The following is a 16,958-nucleotide window of genomic DNA, read 5'->3' on the forward strand; positions in this document are numbered from 1 at the left end:
GCTGCTGACATAGAACATAAAGCAAACATAGATTACACTGCATGGTAAATATCCATGTTAGATGAAAAGTACTTGAATCAACGCTCGCATACAACACCTAGTTAAAACATCACGGCACATCTTCCCCTCAGCCACTAGACATCCCATGAAATGGATGTTTAATACATGTAGAAAGCATAGAACCTTTTTGCATCCCTGTATTACCTGATTGGGTGATCTAATGAAGAATGGCAAAGGTATTGGTATATCAGCAACAGTTGGACACAACTCATCTGACATGTCTGACAAACTATCCCGAAACCCGCCACCTAGAAAAAACAAAATCTGTTAGAATCTTGGGTAGATCAATACGTTCTTCTATATAAATAAATAACAGGCTTAATGAGCATTATAATCTAATCAAGTACATGTAGCAGCAAATATCAAGTACATTAGTATTAATGTTACTGGTGAAATAAAATTTCAATTTCAATTCAATTTCAATATTTGCACTACAATTGACCATGCTGGAGATATTTTTTAAAATGTGTCTGATAAACCAATAGGGTATCAGCTACATTTTAATGTCATAAACATTGATTTGAATAACTGGTTACCTTTGTTCCAAAATGTTATCGATTACTGGCAGACTTTTGTCTATAGTTAACCCCAAACCCGAATCTTACAACATGCAGAATAATCTCAATGACAAAAAACTGTTTTTACTGTTAAAGTAAAAGTTGGGAAATAATCAGCCAAGATTAAAATGATAACAGCATTCAGTGCTTCCAATATGGTACTGGTTCTATTAGAAGCATATATCAACCAAAAAATGCATTTAATGTATGGTAGATCATTGAACTAAATTATTTTAATCAGATACTAGTATGCAAATCTGTAATATACATATGCACATGTGCTAAAAATAAGGTAATTGTAGTTGTGTGTACATTGTTATGAGAAAAAAAATGACACATTACTCATGCAGATACAGCAATGAGAGGGTACACTCTTGTACAAGGCTGACAAAACACAGTGCAACTCAACAGACAAGGTACCTAGGGATTTTCATACTTGCCTTGATCTATAATTCCTTCTGATAAAAATTTACATTCCCACCACTGGTCATAACGCTGTGGCCACCTAAAATCTAGAGCTTTTTCATATCTATCACTCGGCTTTAATCCTTCGTAAATCTACAATCAAACAGAAGATAAGAAATGAGATGATGCCAACAATGTAATACTATCTAGATTATAATCTGCCACACAAGTAAGGGAATTTGTATATCAAACTCTTGTATTGTTTCAGCATATCCCAACCCTCCATTCACTAACTCCTTTCATATTTGTATTTTAAGAGAGAATGTATGCTATTCGTGTAGTTTTGACACGTAAACATATCTTATGTCAAAATTTGTCTTTAATAAATCATTTTCAGTATTAGTCAACAGTATGTGTAGTTTGTTTGGTTATTGGCAATCTGTTTTTTGGAGAAAAAAAAAAGTCAAATAATATGCATAGCAGCATTTTTCCTGGAACACCATGAAAATATATTTTGTCATTTAATAAAGTATGCTAATAAATAGCATACTTTTTTATAAAATATTTTCTGTGCCTAGCGTGATACAATGAATGTTATCGGCGTCTGTCTATGCAGACTTTGTGTAAAGTGAACGGGCTACAGCTGCACAAGAACTGCAGAGCTATGAGCTCATCTTCACATCATAATGGAATTAAATGAAATGAAACTCCATCACTTAGCAACAAACTTTTCACAAGACAGTATTTTAGAGTAATCATGGATACTTATCAATGATATCACCATACCTACTCCTGGAAGTAAACCAATACACACAGGTTTGGTTCAACATAAAACATAAATGGACACAAGATGTAGTATGGGAAGGGATACTAGATCAGTAATACCTGAGTAAATATAACAAGATGTGGTATGGGAAGGGATACTAGATCAGTAATACCTGAGTAAATATAACAAGAAGTAGTATGGGAAGGGATACTAGATCAGTAATACCTGGGTAAATATAACAAGAAGTAGTATGGGAAGTGATACTAGATCAGTAATACCTGAGTAAATATAACAAGATGTGGTATGGGAAGGGATACTAGATCAGTAATACCTGAGTAAATATAACAAGATGTGGTATGGGAAGGGATACTAGATCAGTAATACCTGAGTAAATATAACAAGATGTGGTATGGGAAGGGATACTAGATCAGTAATACCTGAGTAAATATAACAAGATGTGGTATGGGAAGGGATACTAGATCAGTAATACCTGAGTAAATATAACAAGATGTGGTATGGGAAGGGATACTAGATCAGTAATACCTGAGTATAAAATATAACAAGATGTGGTATGGGAAGGGATACTAGATCAGTAATACCTGAGTAAATATAACAAGATGTGGTAAGGGAAGGGATACTAGATCAGTAATACCTGAGTAAATATAACAAGATGTGGTATGGGAAGGGATACTAGATCAGTAATACCTGAGTATAAAATATAACAAGATGTGGTATGGGAAGGGATACTAGATCAGTAATACCTGAGTAAATATAACAAGATGTGGTAAGGGAAGGGATACTAGATCAGTAATACCTGAGTAAATATAACAAGATGTAGTATGGGAAGGGATACTAGATCAGTAATACCTGAGTAAATATAACAAGATGTGGTATGGGAAGGAATACTAGATCAGTAATACCTGAGTAAATATAACAAGATGTGGTAAGGGAAGGGATACTAGATAAGTAATACCTGAGTAAATATAACAAGATGTGGTAAGGGAAGGGATACTAGATCAGTAATACCTGAGTAAATATAACAAGATGTGGTATGGGAAGGGATACTAGATCAGTAATACCTGAGTAAATATAACAAGATGTGGTATGGGAAGGGATACTAGATCAGTAATACCTGAGTAAATATAACAAGATGTGGTATGGGAAGGAATACTAGATCAGTAATACCTGAGTAAATATAACAAGATGTAGTATGGGAAGAGATACTAGATCAGTAATACCTGAATAAATATAACAAGATGTGGTATGGGAAGGGATACTAGATCAGTAATACCTGAGTAAATATAACAAGATGTGGTATGGGAAGGGATACTAGATCAGTAATACCTGAGTAAATATAACAAGATGTGGTATGGGAAGGGATACTAGATCAGTAATACCTGAGTAAATATAACAAGATGTGGTATGGGAAGGGATACTAGATCAGTAATACCTGAGTAAATATAACAAGATGTGGTATGGGAAGGGATACTAGATCAGTAATACCTGAGTAAATATAGCATTTCTACATTCTATATCAAGAGCTGGATTCACTTTATGTTCTGCTGCTATTCTTCTGTTGATGTATAGCTTTGGCATACGATGTGGTTTGCTGGGGAAAAAAAACAATAGTTTAAAGAAAATCATTACCAAAATAAAATTTAGTGATAAAGTGCATGTAATACATGGGTTATGTTATACAACTGCTATACATGTATATTTAATGACGGATGTGGGTAACTAGTAAAAATCTGAAAAATTTTAAATCACTACAACATCTCTGAGTTACGAGACCATATGATTGGCTAGGTACATGTATATTTGTTATTGCATTATTCAGTTGTACATGCTATATGTATACACACAAAGGTTCACCCCAAAAAAGTTGTGAAGGCGTGAATGCATGTTAATAGAAACTAAGTTGTAAATTTCAGTCACATGACCAATATCCAACATGCATGCATCCGACGCAGAGAAGCTTAAACGACAAGATGCAATTTGTGAAAATTATAGTTGTGCCATAGGCGAAGAAATGACCCTCGATAATATCCAACCTGTACTTACCACGTTTCTGACTCCCTTAGAAAGGTATCAATGAGTGCTAGCCTTTTCTTAGACAACGGTAAGAGTTGTCGTACTACTTCTAATGAACTAAATGAACCCACTGAGAATTCCCATGCTGGGACTATGTATTCTATCACACTGTCTAGTAGTCGTATAAACCTACAAGTATAAGAGAAATTCAATGATTAACATAGCAGTCGTATCCTATAAGTTTACTCATGCAATGGTTTATTTTTAGAGAATCAACTCATGGCCTTGTTTCAGATTCCATAATTTTGTCTCATTTCACTCATGTACACATATTCACTAGAGTTGCTACTGAGATCTGAATGAGCAATATATAAACAAATGCAAATTTATATTATTCAAAGGAAAATGTTTCAAGCTTGGCCACGTTTTCGGATCAAAGAACAGAAATTGTTGAAAACATCTATTCTATGTCGATAGTTTTACTCTATTATTTCCTTCGTTAATAGATTGCTTTAATGTTAACCAGTACAATACAAAATATAAAGTGGTATGACTAGCAAATCACTTAAAGAGAATTTCATGTAAAAAAATAATGTATTTTTTTATACACACATTGTATGGGAATACAAATATGAAGCTCTTAACAACCACCCTCTAATGCTAGTTTACACCAGTGGATGTATTATAATAATGTGTAATATGAAGCAGAATTCAAGAGTAAGTATTTAATAACAAAGACAAATCTAACATGGCATAAAAAAAACAAAAAAAAACAATTGTTCTTGTATTTTGTCACTAATCTCCCAAAAAAATATAAATGAAGATATATGAGGGAAAATGTAAGTTTATAGTTCAAACAGAAACAATTCACACAACAACCTTTGTCATTTAAGTGTCCAAGCTAAAACCATAAAATTAGCATACATACCTTTGTAGTGCTAGTGATCGCCTATAAAGAACCTCTACATCAATTAATTCTAACTTGGGGTATCTAAGAAGATATAAAAGAAACATTATAGTTTGCTTTTGTTTTTAGTAGGCCACAGGCGACACACCACCACCAACAATGTAGTTACTGTAGAATACTTTATTTTCGCTTGCAATTAATTTTCGCTATTTTCGCTGTAGGACTAATTCAGTGAAAAAAATCCAGTGATTTTTTCCTATATTTCACATTCAACTCGTCGAAAATCAGTGAAAATAAATTCCATATAAAACACCCAAAAAGTCTTTTCAGCGAATATTAATTCCAGCTAAATAAAGTATTTTACAGTAAACCTTGATTATCCAATTTTTTTTTGACATGCAAGTATTCGACAGATATATAAATAATAATTCATTTAGATATTCAAGATTTGACTGCATCTTTATGGTCTCCAAAACCACAGTATTTAAAACTTGAGACTGCATTACAAACAAAAAGTGGCCAAAAGCAACTTAGAAGTTTTTGAAGTTTAAATAAAATGAAAACTTGGCTTGAAAAAACTACAACACATCTAAACCGAATCTCAGTTTTTCATGTATCAGCAAATACAAATACAACAAAGAAATTCAACAATATTTCCAGTTTCATGGGTGTCCAGTTTTCTGCATGTTTTATTGAGTAAGAAGATAAAAAACAATGATGTATAACAGAGCTCCAAACAAATCTAAATATATCCTACACACCCATGAAAACTTTGTTTGAGGAAGTACACCTTAGACTTTGGACTAAACCTAAAAAGCTTCAGCCATATAACTTATCTGTAAAATACTTTATTTTCGCTTGCAATTAATTTTCGTTTTTTTCGCTGAAGGAATAATTCAGTGAAAACAAAATCCAGTGAATATGCCTTTTTTCCTATATTTTACATTTAACTCGTCAAAAAGCAAGGAAAATAAATTCCATATAAAACACCCAAAAATTCTTTTCAGCAAAAATTAATTCCAGCTAAAATAAAGTATTTTATAGTAACTATATACCACACAGAGATAGAGAAATATACTGACCTTACTAAATTATCTGATGCAAATAAATCTCTACTTAATCCCAAGTCTCGCTCTTTAGTTGATTTAATTTTTATACCATGGATTCTTGTATCTACACCTTCATCTGAAGAGAACAATAAATTCACTGCCATTTTGGAATATTAGACAGAAATACGATGTTAACAGAGTACGCTGAGTACAGGATTTGGTAGAAATAAAAGTACTTTGATATTAAGTGATCAAGGGATAAGAGTCTACACTTGTTTCCATGGAAACAAGATATTGTCATTTCTCCATAACTTACTCAACATTTTGGTGAGAGAATGTCAAAATTTAGACGGATAGTTAGCTCTAAATGAAAAAAATAGTGAATCCCTAAATTTATGTTGTGTGATAAAATGCACACTAAATGCTTAAATTGTGTAGCAAGAAGTTATCACATTGCACATATGAAGGATTCAGCAAACTGAGAGATAAGGCGAATGATTGAAAACATTTCTCAGGTGTTTAATTGTTACCTTTACATTCTTTAATTCTTATTTCTATTATTGGATAGTGTTCTGTCATGTCTTCCAATATACATATATCACCACCTGTAGACCTGGTAGAGAAAAAACACAAATTGTACATCAGTAATAAATGTGGCTGACCAAGTCTGAATAAAATAAGAAACTGTTGATGACACTGTTCAGGGGACATTTCAAGCAGTAATTTTAGTATCCATGACAGTCACTACAGCAATATCAGCTATCCATAAACAACTAAAGCAAGCCATGTATGGCACAGTCTCCATTAGTTACCAAGTTTAAGATATATTGTTTACACATGTAGTAATATAATTTTAACATAAACATGTCAGAAGTATGGATCCAGAAGATGATGCTTGATTATGGTGATTTGTTAACACTGAAATGATTGACATTCAGTCATCTTCTATCTGATGTCAAACGAGTACTTTTTCATATTGAGCAGCATGACCATTGAACAGCATTAATTAAAACAAAATGGCTGCCAGTCAGTCAATGTATATACCAAGTTTAAACACAATCCATCTGTAAACCGCCAAAATTCGAAATGCTTGATTTCGATGATTTTCAGCACAAAAATGGTCGCCATTAGGCCATCTTAAATCAGATTGTGAAACAAATTGATGTGCATATGTATATGATGTGCATATGCATTGCTTTATTTATTTAAACTTTCTAGATATTTTATATAAGTATTTATGTATTGGTCTTTTGTTTTATTTATTTAATATTTTTCGAATTTTCATGATTATTGTGCATGTGTATGCGTGCGTGAATGCATGTGTTACATTTACATAATTTATGTTGAGACAGTTGATGTCCAGTGTATATGCGATTTTTTTTCTTGTTTTTTATATGTATCTAAAACTTTCCACACAAGAAATTTGTTATAGCTATTATAGTACTCATTACATGCTTTAACTATGTCTTTTACATCTTAGCTTATCACTACTTTATTATATATCTTGGATCATAGGTCACAGACTAGACTAGCTTGAATAAGCTATTTCTGTGACCCCACAATGTATACACTGTTTCTGGCAAAAATTTTCATTTATTCATTCATTCATATTATGTATGATGTAAGTGTGAAGTTTGAATGTAACCGGTCCAGACAGAACGTCCAAACACATAACCACACACACAGAAGTCAATCCATAAGTCCCTGTTTTTAAGCGGCATCCAAATGGGAACTAAAAAACGTGAAACGAATAATTAACCATAACTCTGCACCTTAGCCTCCATAAAATTTACTACACTAGATATTAGGAGCAATCTGATTGGCTGAACATTTTTCTATTTCAATTGTTTTGGTGGAACTAAAATACGCCACTTTCTTAGAAGAAATTTCAAGGTAATAATGAAGGAGGTAGTAAGCTGGAACATTATAACTTGAAAACTCAAAATGTGGCAGACAGGACTAATCAATTTTCACTGACAGCTCTTGCTACAGTTCAACACAAGCTTTCCTCTCAGTAGAATCACCCACTTGACATTTTTAATTTATCTAGCCACTTCTCGACTTCAGTGAACAATTTACATGAAGCCTACAATATGAAATTAATCCCTTGTGGTAGATGAAAACCATCTTTTAAACAGGAAATTAAAGAGCTATTTGTGAACCAAAGATACATACATATTGAGTCTCATGTCGTTTAGTTTCCTGAGTTCATCCTCGCCTCCCATCACTATGATATGGCTCGGCATATAGTTATCATCCTCTGCATCTACAGTGACGAGTAATTTTCTGTTGAAATTAAAAAGAAGCAAACATGGGTTAAAGTGAAATGAACTATTACATGTAAGGTTAGTATAAGTAATGAATCATACCATCCATTCATATTGCATCACAGTGATATTGACAGTTGAATTTGTAAAATAATCTGAGGGAAATTAATTAAGTAAATTAAAATTTCTCAGGTTATCAAGTGCAGAATGACGAGTATGGATGGTTTGTTTGCAGCGTGAGTGACAGAAATTAGATCAGATTCATAAAGGTGATGATCTGTCATTTTACGTAGTGAAGCCATACTTGTCTTACACCAATTGATACGAGTATTTTTATTGATTGGTGTTGGTGAGTATGACTTAGCATAGTCAATGTGTAACGATTAGTCTCTGGGCAAGCTCTGCTAAACTATGCTAACTACACGACTATTGTAATTATTTAATTAGTAAGTGATACATGTACAGTATCAGGTAAACTTATCATATGAACAATTCAATTGCCAAAAAACAGTAGAAATTGTAATTTTCCGGAACCAAATTACAAATCACAACTAATTTGACAAGACATACATGCAGTTATGGACACAAATGGTGTTTGATGACAAATGTTTTTAAAAAACTGCCTGACCAGTGCAGAAGCTCATTTATGGAATACTGTAAAAACATTTAATTTCGCGCATGTTTAATTTCACGGTTTTGAGCTGTCCAAAGATTTTGCGGATTTTCGAAAAATAAAATAAAGGTTCACACCACATGAAGCAGTCAGTCAATGTCTTGTTGATTTCCGACACGTGCAGTCTCCAACAGAACAGTTATTTCCTGCACGCCTACTAGTATTACACAACAACTATTTGCAGCTCATTGCAGTCTGACATCTATTTACTGTATCCTTTATTTTAAATACTAAGTATTACAGTGTTCTCCCCAGGAATTTAAACCACTGTGGCGGACTAATTTGCATATCATTTGCATATCATTTACATAATAATAGAGATTGACCAAAGCACATTTACATCCACATAACAAACAACATATATTTTCAAAAACAATGTGGCACATATGTTTTTGTTTCATACAGTGTTATAAACACTATTCTTTTGGGATATTAATGAGATCAGACACAGTGCAAATATTTTTTCTATTGGAGTCAAAATATTATGTTTCACAATTTAGAAGAGTTTGAATTTAAAGATGAAAAATTGTCAAATCGAAATGGAAATGCTGCAGACTATTAAAAACAAACAAACAAATAAATTGTAAAAGGCTAAATGAAACGCATTTGAAACGTTTCAGCCAGGAATATGTTCTCGACTTCCATGATCTTATTTACTACAAAAACATTCTCCTTCAAAAAATTGTTCATTATTCGTACCATCAGCTTCTACAACGTTTACATTTACAGTAATGAACAAACAAATAAAACTTCCAAACAATCATCAAAGTTACGACGTGACTTAACTTACTTCGCGATGTTATACACCGGTTATACCAATAATTCCTCATACTCAGTCATGCCATGAAAAAATGTTACTTATTTTTTTATATGAAATAAACGTAAAATTTGAGCAATTATTTTTGATCACTCGATCGCTTCGGTGAAAAACAAAGACCGCCATGATAATTGTGACATATTAGTTGACCGGCATGTGTCCTTTGACCAGATGGGTCAAAAACGCCATTAACCAATCAGAATATGTTAATGCCGGCAGAACCCGAAGTTTTCCGAATGGTAGTGATCATAAAAATTACATTGCGGAAGTAAAGCGATGTCGTAGCACGATGTGTTGGTATTTTTACATGATTCACGATGATAAAAGTTCAAATGTATTCTACCCAATCACGTAATAAACACGTTGTTTTTTTCTTGAGTAGCGTAAACAGATCGTGAACTCCGCTTTGCCCATGTTATATCGGGGTGGAATTGATTTTGAAAAAAATGTTAGCTTTCAATCTAAAGACTGCGTCGATCGTTAAAGTATTTACTTACGAACAAAGAGGTGCTAATTTTACAAAATTAACTTGTATTGTTTATAAGCCACTACCACATCGTGCGACTACGTCTATTGTTTACAAATTATAGTCCACGTCTGGCAGGATGCGTGTCGGTCGATACGTCGGACAATAGTCCTGGTCGGAAGCGTGGCAAGATCCCTGATAGCTACGTATTTCTTTCTATATTTCGTAATACAGTTCACAGGATGAACAATGAAAGAAGCACTGTGGCGGTCTTACTAATCACTGTGGCGGCTCGAGACCACAGTGGCGGGCAGGAAAAGCAGCGTGGCGGCCCCGCACACAAATTGAATGCTGGGGAGAACACTGAAGTAAATAACGTGTTTGCAGACAGTCTAGAAAGTTATACAAAAACAATCATCCCATTGAAAACACAAGTGTTAACCATCGATCAATGGAAAAATGTTTATACAAATAAAAAAAAAATTCACTTGATGATAAATAATACTTATATTTAATGTAACATGCATTCACTTTTTTAATTTTATTGGTAAGTAATAACGAAAGTATATTCTAAAAGAAGTTTCAAATAAAAACAAATGCAACTGCATTGCTGAATAGCAAATGATCACGATAGCGCAATCCGGTCATGCTGCGTTTGACAATTGTTGATTATTACTTAGTAGTGATTATTAATAACGTACAAGAGTAAATTTGTTGAATTTTTATGAAATGCAAGTAAAATTCAACTTAGTTTCACCGCATGTAAATGCTCGATGTGATACAATATCCACCATTTTTGTCTCTAACAAGTTGACCTGATAGGTCAAATAGCTAAACAACGAATTAAAATGCTGGATGATGCCAACGTGTTCAAATTACTATAGCTCATTTGAATATGTTAATGTTAATGAACGCAAAACAGAAGAGATTTGCTGATGTTTTCAAAGATAAACTGAACATTTGAAGACTAACATTGTTTACGGTGATAACAACTAATTGTCGAAACGAAGCTTTACCCATTCACGCTAACCACAATAAACATCGTACTCTTGAATAGTGTTGTTTTGACTTGGGTATTGTGTTCTACATTCCAACGTGGAACAGAACATATTCTTCTGTTAGAAGAACACTGATTCACACAACACATAAACATGTGATAACACCAGGTCAGGTCAGACATGATATATCATAAATTCCACCCTGTTTCATTACTGTAGCCCCCCCCCCAATTTTATTACAGTTTTGCTAACATGGCTAGATATAGTACATATTGATCTTACTTGATTATCGTTCCTCTCTTCATTTTTAATCGTATCCAGTGTTGCCCTTGACTACCATCACTTTCCCAGTACGTGTTAGAATTACCGTCTGTCAAGCAGGCTGCACTGTCATCTTCCTGGACATGGTGATAAATTAAAACTTATGTCAGCCAATAGTTAGTGAAACAGCATCAATATAGTGTTATAATACCACTTTAAGTCATGTGACCCATTGTTTAACTACTATTTCTGTAAATCCATTGTATTCATGCTAATTGTAAACTGGCCATACCCAACTATTGAAAAAGTTGGACGTTTTCGGGAATTGACGCCTTCAAATGGTTTTTCGAATGAATGCGTTAAACTATCCATGATGAAATGTAGAAAATAAAATCTTTTGTACTTTTTATAAATTAACCTATGTTCGTGGGACAATTTCACTTACCCAAAAGTGTGTGTGTGTTTACAGATATAAACCCCACGTTTTTATCGGAATCATGTAAATTGCAATTCACTTTGTTGTAGATTTTTATATCTGTAAACCCACACTTTCACATGATTTTAATACATACATGTAGATTGAGAGGTATGCATAACTTCTGTGTTCAGGCTGGGATTACTAACACATAAATATTACCACAATTATAGCATTTACTTCTCCTTCAGGCACACAAAGGTCAATTTGAACATATATTACCACAATTATAGCATTTACTTCTCCTTCAGGCACACAAAGGTCAATTTGAACAGAATCTATCGTTTACTACCTCAATAAACCTTAGATGCAAAAAGCTACAGAATCTCATTGAGAGAGAAAGAGACACACTTGTTTTCTCCACTCAAATAGCGTTCCATTTTTTTTTCAAAAGTAAGTAATTAGTCTTTAAGTAACAAGTACAAGTCTAAATTTCACATTAAAATGTTGTAACAATATTACATTTTGCACATTTTCATGTATTTTTGATGATTTCTTTGTTAATTTTAGAACTAATGGACATAAATACACATTGCCAACAAAAGTTAAACATTATACATGTATGTATTTACTAGTATTTTGACAAGAATCTCATTTGAATGCATTAATTATTTACTATTACAAATGTAAAATCAAAGAAAGCTTAGAAAGAACTCCCAAGTGCTGAAGGTATTGGAGTCATGAAGTACAAATAAGGAATACAGTATTTACTATATTAGAAGCACATTTTCATTACACATAAAAGCATTGTATTTATTCAATGCAAAATCATTGCAATATGTCTTATTTTGATCATGGATTTGTCATTGTCCTTTATTTTTACAGTAAGCACATGTGCTTCTACCTAATAGAGTAAATGATTAGGGTGGTTCCAAGTAGCCATTACTGTAAAATACTTTATTTTCGCTTGGAATTAATTTTTGCTATTTTCACTGAAGGAATGATTCAGTGAAAAATAAAATCCAGCGAATATACCTTTTTTCCTATATATTCCTATATTCAACTTATCAAAAATCAGTGAAAATAAATTCCATACAACACCCAAAAAGTCTTTTCAGTGAAAATTAATTCCAGCTAAAATAAAGTATTTTACAGTAATTAATATGCAAATTATGTACGGTAATTGGTATGCATGGATTTCAACCAAAAACTAATCAGGTCTGTGCATTATCCCAGAGCAGATATGTACCAAATTTCATTAAAATCTGATAATTGGTTCTTGAGATATCAGTGGAACAGACACACACAGATAATATAGGTGATTCCAGTGTTTCATAATAAGTGCTTTGTATTAATAATTGTACTTTAAAATAATATTCATAAGATATGTCTACGTCATAACTTTGTTAAAGTTATTGTTAGCATATTGTGTGCGCAGTGCGCATGCTTCGAGCCCTTTTTCTGCATTCCACAACGTATGCGTCATCAAAGTGAGGTCAATTGCAGATTACATTTTATACAAGGTAATGTTCAGCACCATCAATGAGGTTTGTCAATTAACCCTCAACATTGTGTTCATATTCGAAGAGCACACATAAGCGAGGCTACTAGATATATGCACCAGCTAACAAGCCACACCAACCTAGCAACTGCTCAGATTTGTACACACTCCCACCATGTCTTACATGTTTTTATTCAAAAAGATTTTAATAGCTAAAACTTTACTTTATAACATGATTTTTTTTTTATAAATGGTGTTTGAAATGGAAGATTCTGATATGTATGTTATCATTTACCCACCGATTAGTATTTTTACAGTAGTTGCTGTGTTAATTCCTGGATAACTCTTTCTTCCTGAAAGATGAGACTTTATAACCTTTCCATTCTCTATTTATTACCCACACACCATGCCACCTGTTTTTATTCATTTTCATTTCAGCTATATAATTACATCACATATTAATCACTGATATATTTCATTTTAATGTCTGTAACCCCAGAGTTTAACTTGTGCTTATTAGCGGGCATTCAACCTATTAAATAAGAGCGGAAAATTCATAACATTTTTCTGTTTCAGAAGTGTGATATAATTGGTGATTCAAACACAAGTTCTCAACTTTTGGGCTTTTTTTTACCTAGTACAAAATATTTTGCTATAGACAAACAGAACACATGCAAAAATGAAATTATTTTTCATAAAAATAAGTATTTGTCAAAATTTTTCAATAGTTCAGGACAGCAATGACTATTCATTCCGTAATTACAAAAGATTTTTTCACCATATGTACCCCAAAATTTTGAGATACATGTATGAAGAAACTGTTTTTTACCAAAGAACCAATGGAAAAACCAACATTTCCATGTTTGACATTTTTTTGTGTGAAAACTAGTTCAGTAACCATGGCTTTTTATCTGGATTTTGTAAAGAAATCTAGCCAACCACCTTAAAATCCCAAACCATTACAGACTTCAGCTACTCTGATTGCATTCACAAGTAATGTTTACATCAAAACACAATTAACAGGAAATTATATTTGGCTTAAACTGCCTTGAGTTTCTAATGACAATATATTACCACCATAAATGTGTTACCTTTAATACATTACACATATGCCCAGAATATTCTCTGTGGACATAAAATTGACCCAAACTTAATTTAATATATTGGAAATACGTGATGAAGCAATTAAGATACTTACACACTGAGATGAGACATCAACAGATTCAACATACTGGCTCACACTGCCAAGGTTCTCATTACTCTGATGAGTATGTTCACATAAAAATTTAGCTAACTCGTCATCATATTCTATCGTCCAGTTTGTTGGAGGACTCTGTAATTTTTTAACTGCTGCTTCATTGCAGGATGCAATTTTACAATTTCGCTTCAATAACAAAGAATACTTCTGCTCGATCACACCTTCCCAGCTACAAAAAAAAAAGTTTAAAGCATGTACATTATATCATGGACAATTCCGTAAATCTGGGAATTGTTTGTGATATATGTGTATAAATTGAGGACTTGATGATTAAGGTTGTTTGTTATAGTGTCACAAAGAAATTGATAAGTTTCTCATTTTTTACACAATGGGAGATCAATTTTATTATCAATATTAAAAAACAGGGGTCCCCAACCCTGTGTTCACCATGCCAAATTTGCATAATAATAGAATATGTTAATGCCCTGTCTATTAGTCATTGTCATACACAAGTGTGTTCTAATGTTTATCCTAGATGATAGTAGGGGAGAGGGGAGGAGAAAGTTAAACATGACCCTTCCAAATATAAATGGGTAACTGACCTATTTTAAAATGTATTCATGTATTAATAGTTTGCCCTACATTATGGTAATACTTGTGACGTAGAAACTGCAACAACCATACTCAAGTATAGGTTATGTTGATTCCTTAAAACATTAAGATTTTCTATCGTTTTGCACTGAGATTCACGAGTTATACTTGATACAAACAGGAAAATAAATCCCAGGAAATATTAAATGATGAGATAAACTTTATTTATAAATGGCCGCCAAAACCTCATTGAGTGCCGAGTCACATGACTTCTTTTTGCCTAGTTTTGTTCCATACTCTGTCATAAGCGACAATGCATGTGCATATAGTGTAGATATATGACAGATATGATGTCTGATGTATGAGTGAAATTTAAACTTGTTAGGCCTAGGAATGTCAGATATATTGATTTGAAACTGCATTCTGCATTTCATTTGAAAAATAAAACAGTGTGCATCAATGTATTATTGTGCTTAATGTACATGTATGTACAAAGTTTAAAACATACATGTATCTGTCTATGCATGACTGAGATCTTGTTTCAGAATCCTTAAAAATACATGATTTTGATGCATTTGGCCATCTTGTGTGAAATACTGCTAGATACGGATGAACACACACACAGAGGTCAATCTTAAAGTCTCAACCTTCATAAAAAACCACTTGTTTATAAAGCCAATTTCAATGAAGTCCCTTAAGTGATCGCTATACACAGGTTTGACTATAGCAGAAACACAATTCCTACCTCTTTATCAGCTTTGGATGTGCTCCAAACATTCGTTGATGTACAAAGTTTGGCTGGGGATCTTCAGTTATGGTAAGAGATGCATCATCTTCATTACTCGTTTTACTATCAAATAATAGTATCCAGGCTTCAGAGAAATTATTCACGTTGAAATACTCATCCAGTGTTTTCTGTTAGAGATGAGATATGAAGTAAGCTATAAAGGAATAACTACATGTACCATGAATTTACATGCATGTGTTAGTGCATGTACATGTATGGTACTGCAGCAGAAGAAAAACAATACATATAAATAACAATTTTTTCACAATTTTGATTTAGTGAGTGTTCTCATCAAGTTTTAAAATCACAAATTTTCCAGTAAAACAAATTCAATTTTAAATTTACAGGGATTTAAATTTCATCGGATTTCACTAAATGGCAAAATTATAAAACCCAGTGTATTACGATATTCCGAAATGGGAACATTGTATTATTACAACATTCATATTTTTGTTTGTGTATATTATACTGTAAAGGGGGTAATTATTCACTGGGTTTTAATTTAGCTTATTTCGCTGACTGGAAAACTGCGCTAAATTAAAACACCGTCAATATGTAAAATTTAGCATAAAACACATTATCTTAATGACGAAACCGTGAATTTAAAACCCACTGAATATGCCTGAAATGGTAAATCAGTGAAATTTAAACCCAGTGAAAATTAGTCATTTTACAGTATTATATTAACTGTACTGTTAATATAACAAATGGTAGTCAATGTATGGTGGATGCATTTCTCACATAACTACTATAAGAGCAAATATAATTGTACATATTAAACTAATATTTTAAAGAGTTTTCCAGAGTAAAAAATGAATCACACAAACATACACATGTAGAAGTTAACAAAGACAAAAACAGCGATGGACACACAGTCCAAAATAACCATTCAGCAAGACTTAGCTTGCTCATCTTCATTTAATTTCGAATATTGAAATGGCCACCATTTGACCATCCTGGATGAATCTGACAGGAATCAGATGTGAATCTGAATCCTTTCCCAAGTCTAGGCTAACAGCATGATACTCTCAGATGAAAACGTTTTACAAACACACAGGAATGCAATTTACAGCTCTATGGAATAAGTTCTCCAACATTTTGATTTTCAAGCAAGGAAGTATGGGTAAAATCTGACATCATAAACACTGTTGCAAGAAATACTGATGTGAAATACCAATTCAATTTTCAGTGTGCATAATACATATGTAT

At 32.8% G+C, this 16,958-nt stretch overlaps 1 protein-coding gene across 2 annotated transcripts in view; it reads right to left on the reverse strand.

The window, feature by feature from the left end:
- LOC102810051 (E3 ubiquitin-protein ligase HECTD3-like) overlaps positions 1–16,958 on the reverse strand; it is a 37,742-nt gene that overhangs the window by 9,911 nt on the left and 10,873 nt on the right. Inside the window, exons 2-12 of one of the 2 annotated variants that reach the window (XM_085503075.1) lie at positions 15,708–15,877; positions 14,372–14,600; positions 11,279–11,394; positions 7,951–8,061; positions 6,306–6,388; positions 5,809–5,911; positions 4,748–4,810; positions 3,850–4,008; positions 3,292–3,397; positions 1,058–1,175; positions 205–308 (exon numbers count right to left, since the gene is read on the reverse strand). In XM_085503075.1, coding sequence (XP_085359201.1) covers positions 205–308; positions 1,058–1,175; positions 3,292–3,397; positions 3,850–4,008; positions 4,748–4,810; positions 5,809–5,911; positions 6,306–6,388; positions 7,951–8,061; positions 11,279–11,394; positions 14,372–14,600; positions 15,708–15,877 — 1,362 coding nt within the window. Of the gene's footprint in view, positions 1–204; positions 309–1,057; positions 1,176–3,291; positions 3,398–3,849; positions 4,009–4,747; positions 4,811–5,808; positions 5,933–6,305; positions 6,389–7,950; positions 8,062–11,278; positions 11,395–14,371; positions 14,601–15,707; positions 15,878–16,958 lie in introns of both variants that reach the window. The other variant, XM_085503074.1, reaches the window with a different exon arrangement.

The sequence above is a fragment of the Saccoglossus kowalevskii genome, chromosome 9 (assembly GCF_978046115.1).
Source record: "Saccoglossus kowalevskii chromosome 9, keSacKowa6.1, whole genome shotgun sequence".
NCBI classification, from domain to species: domain Eukaryota; kingdom Metazoa; phylum Hemichordata; class Enteropneusta; family Harrimaniidae; genus Saccoglossus; species Saccoglossus kowalevskii.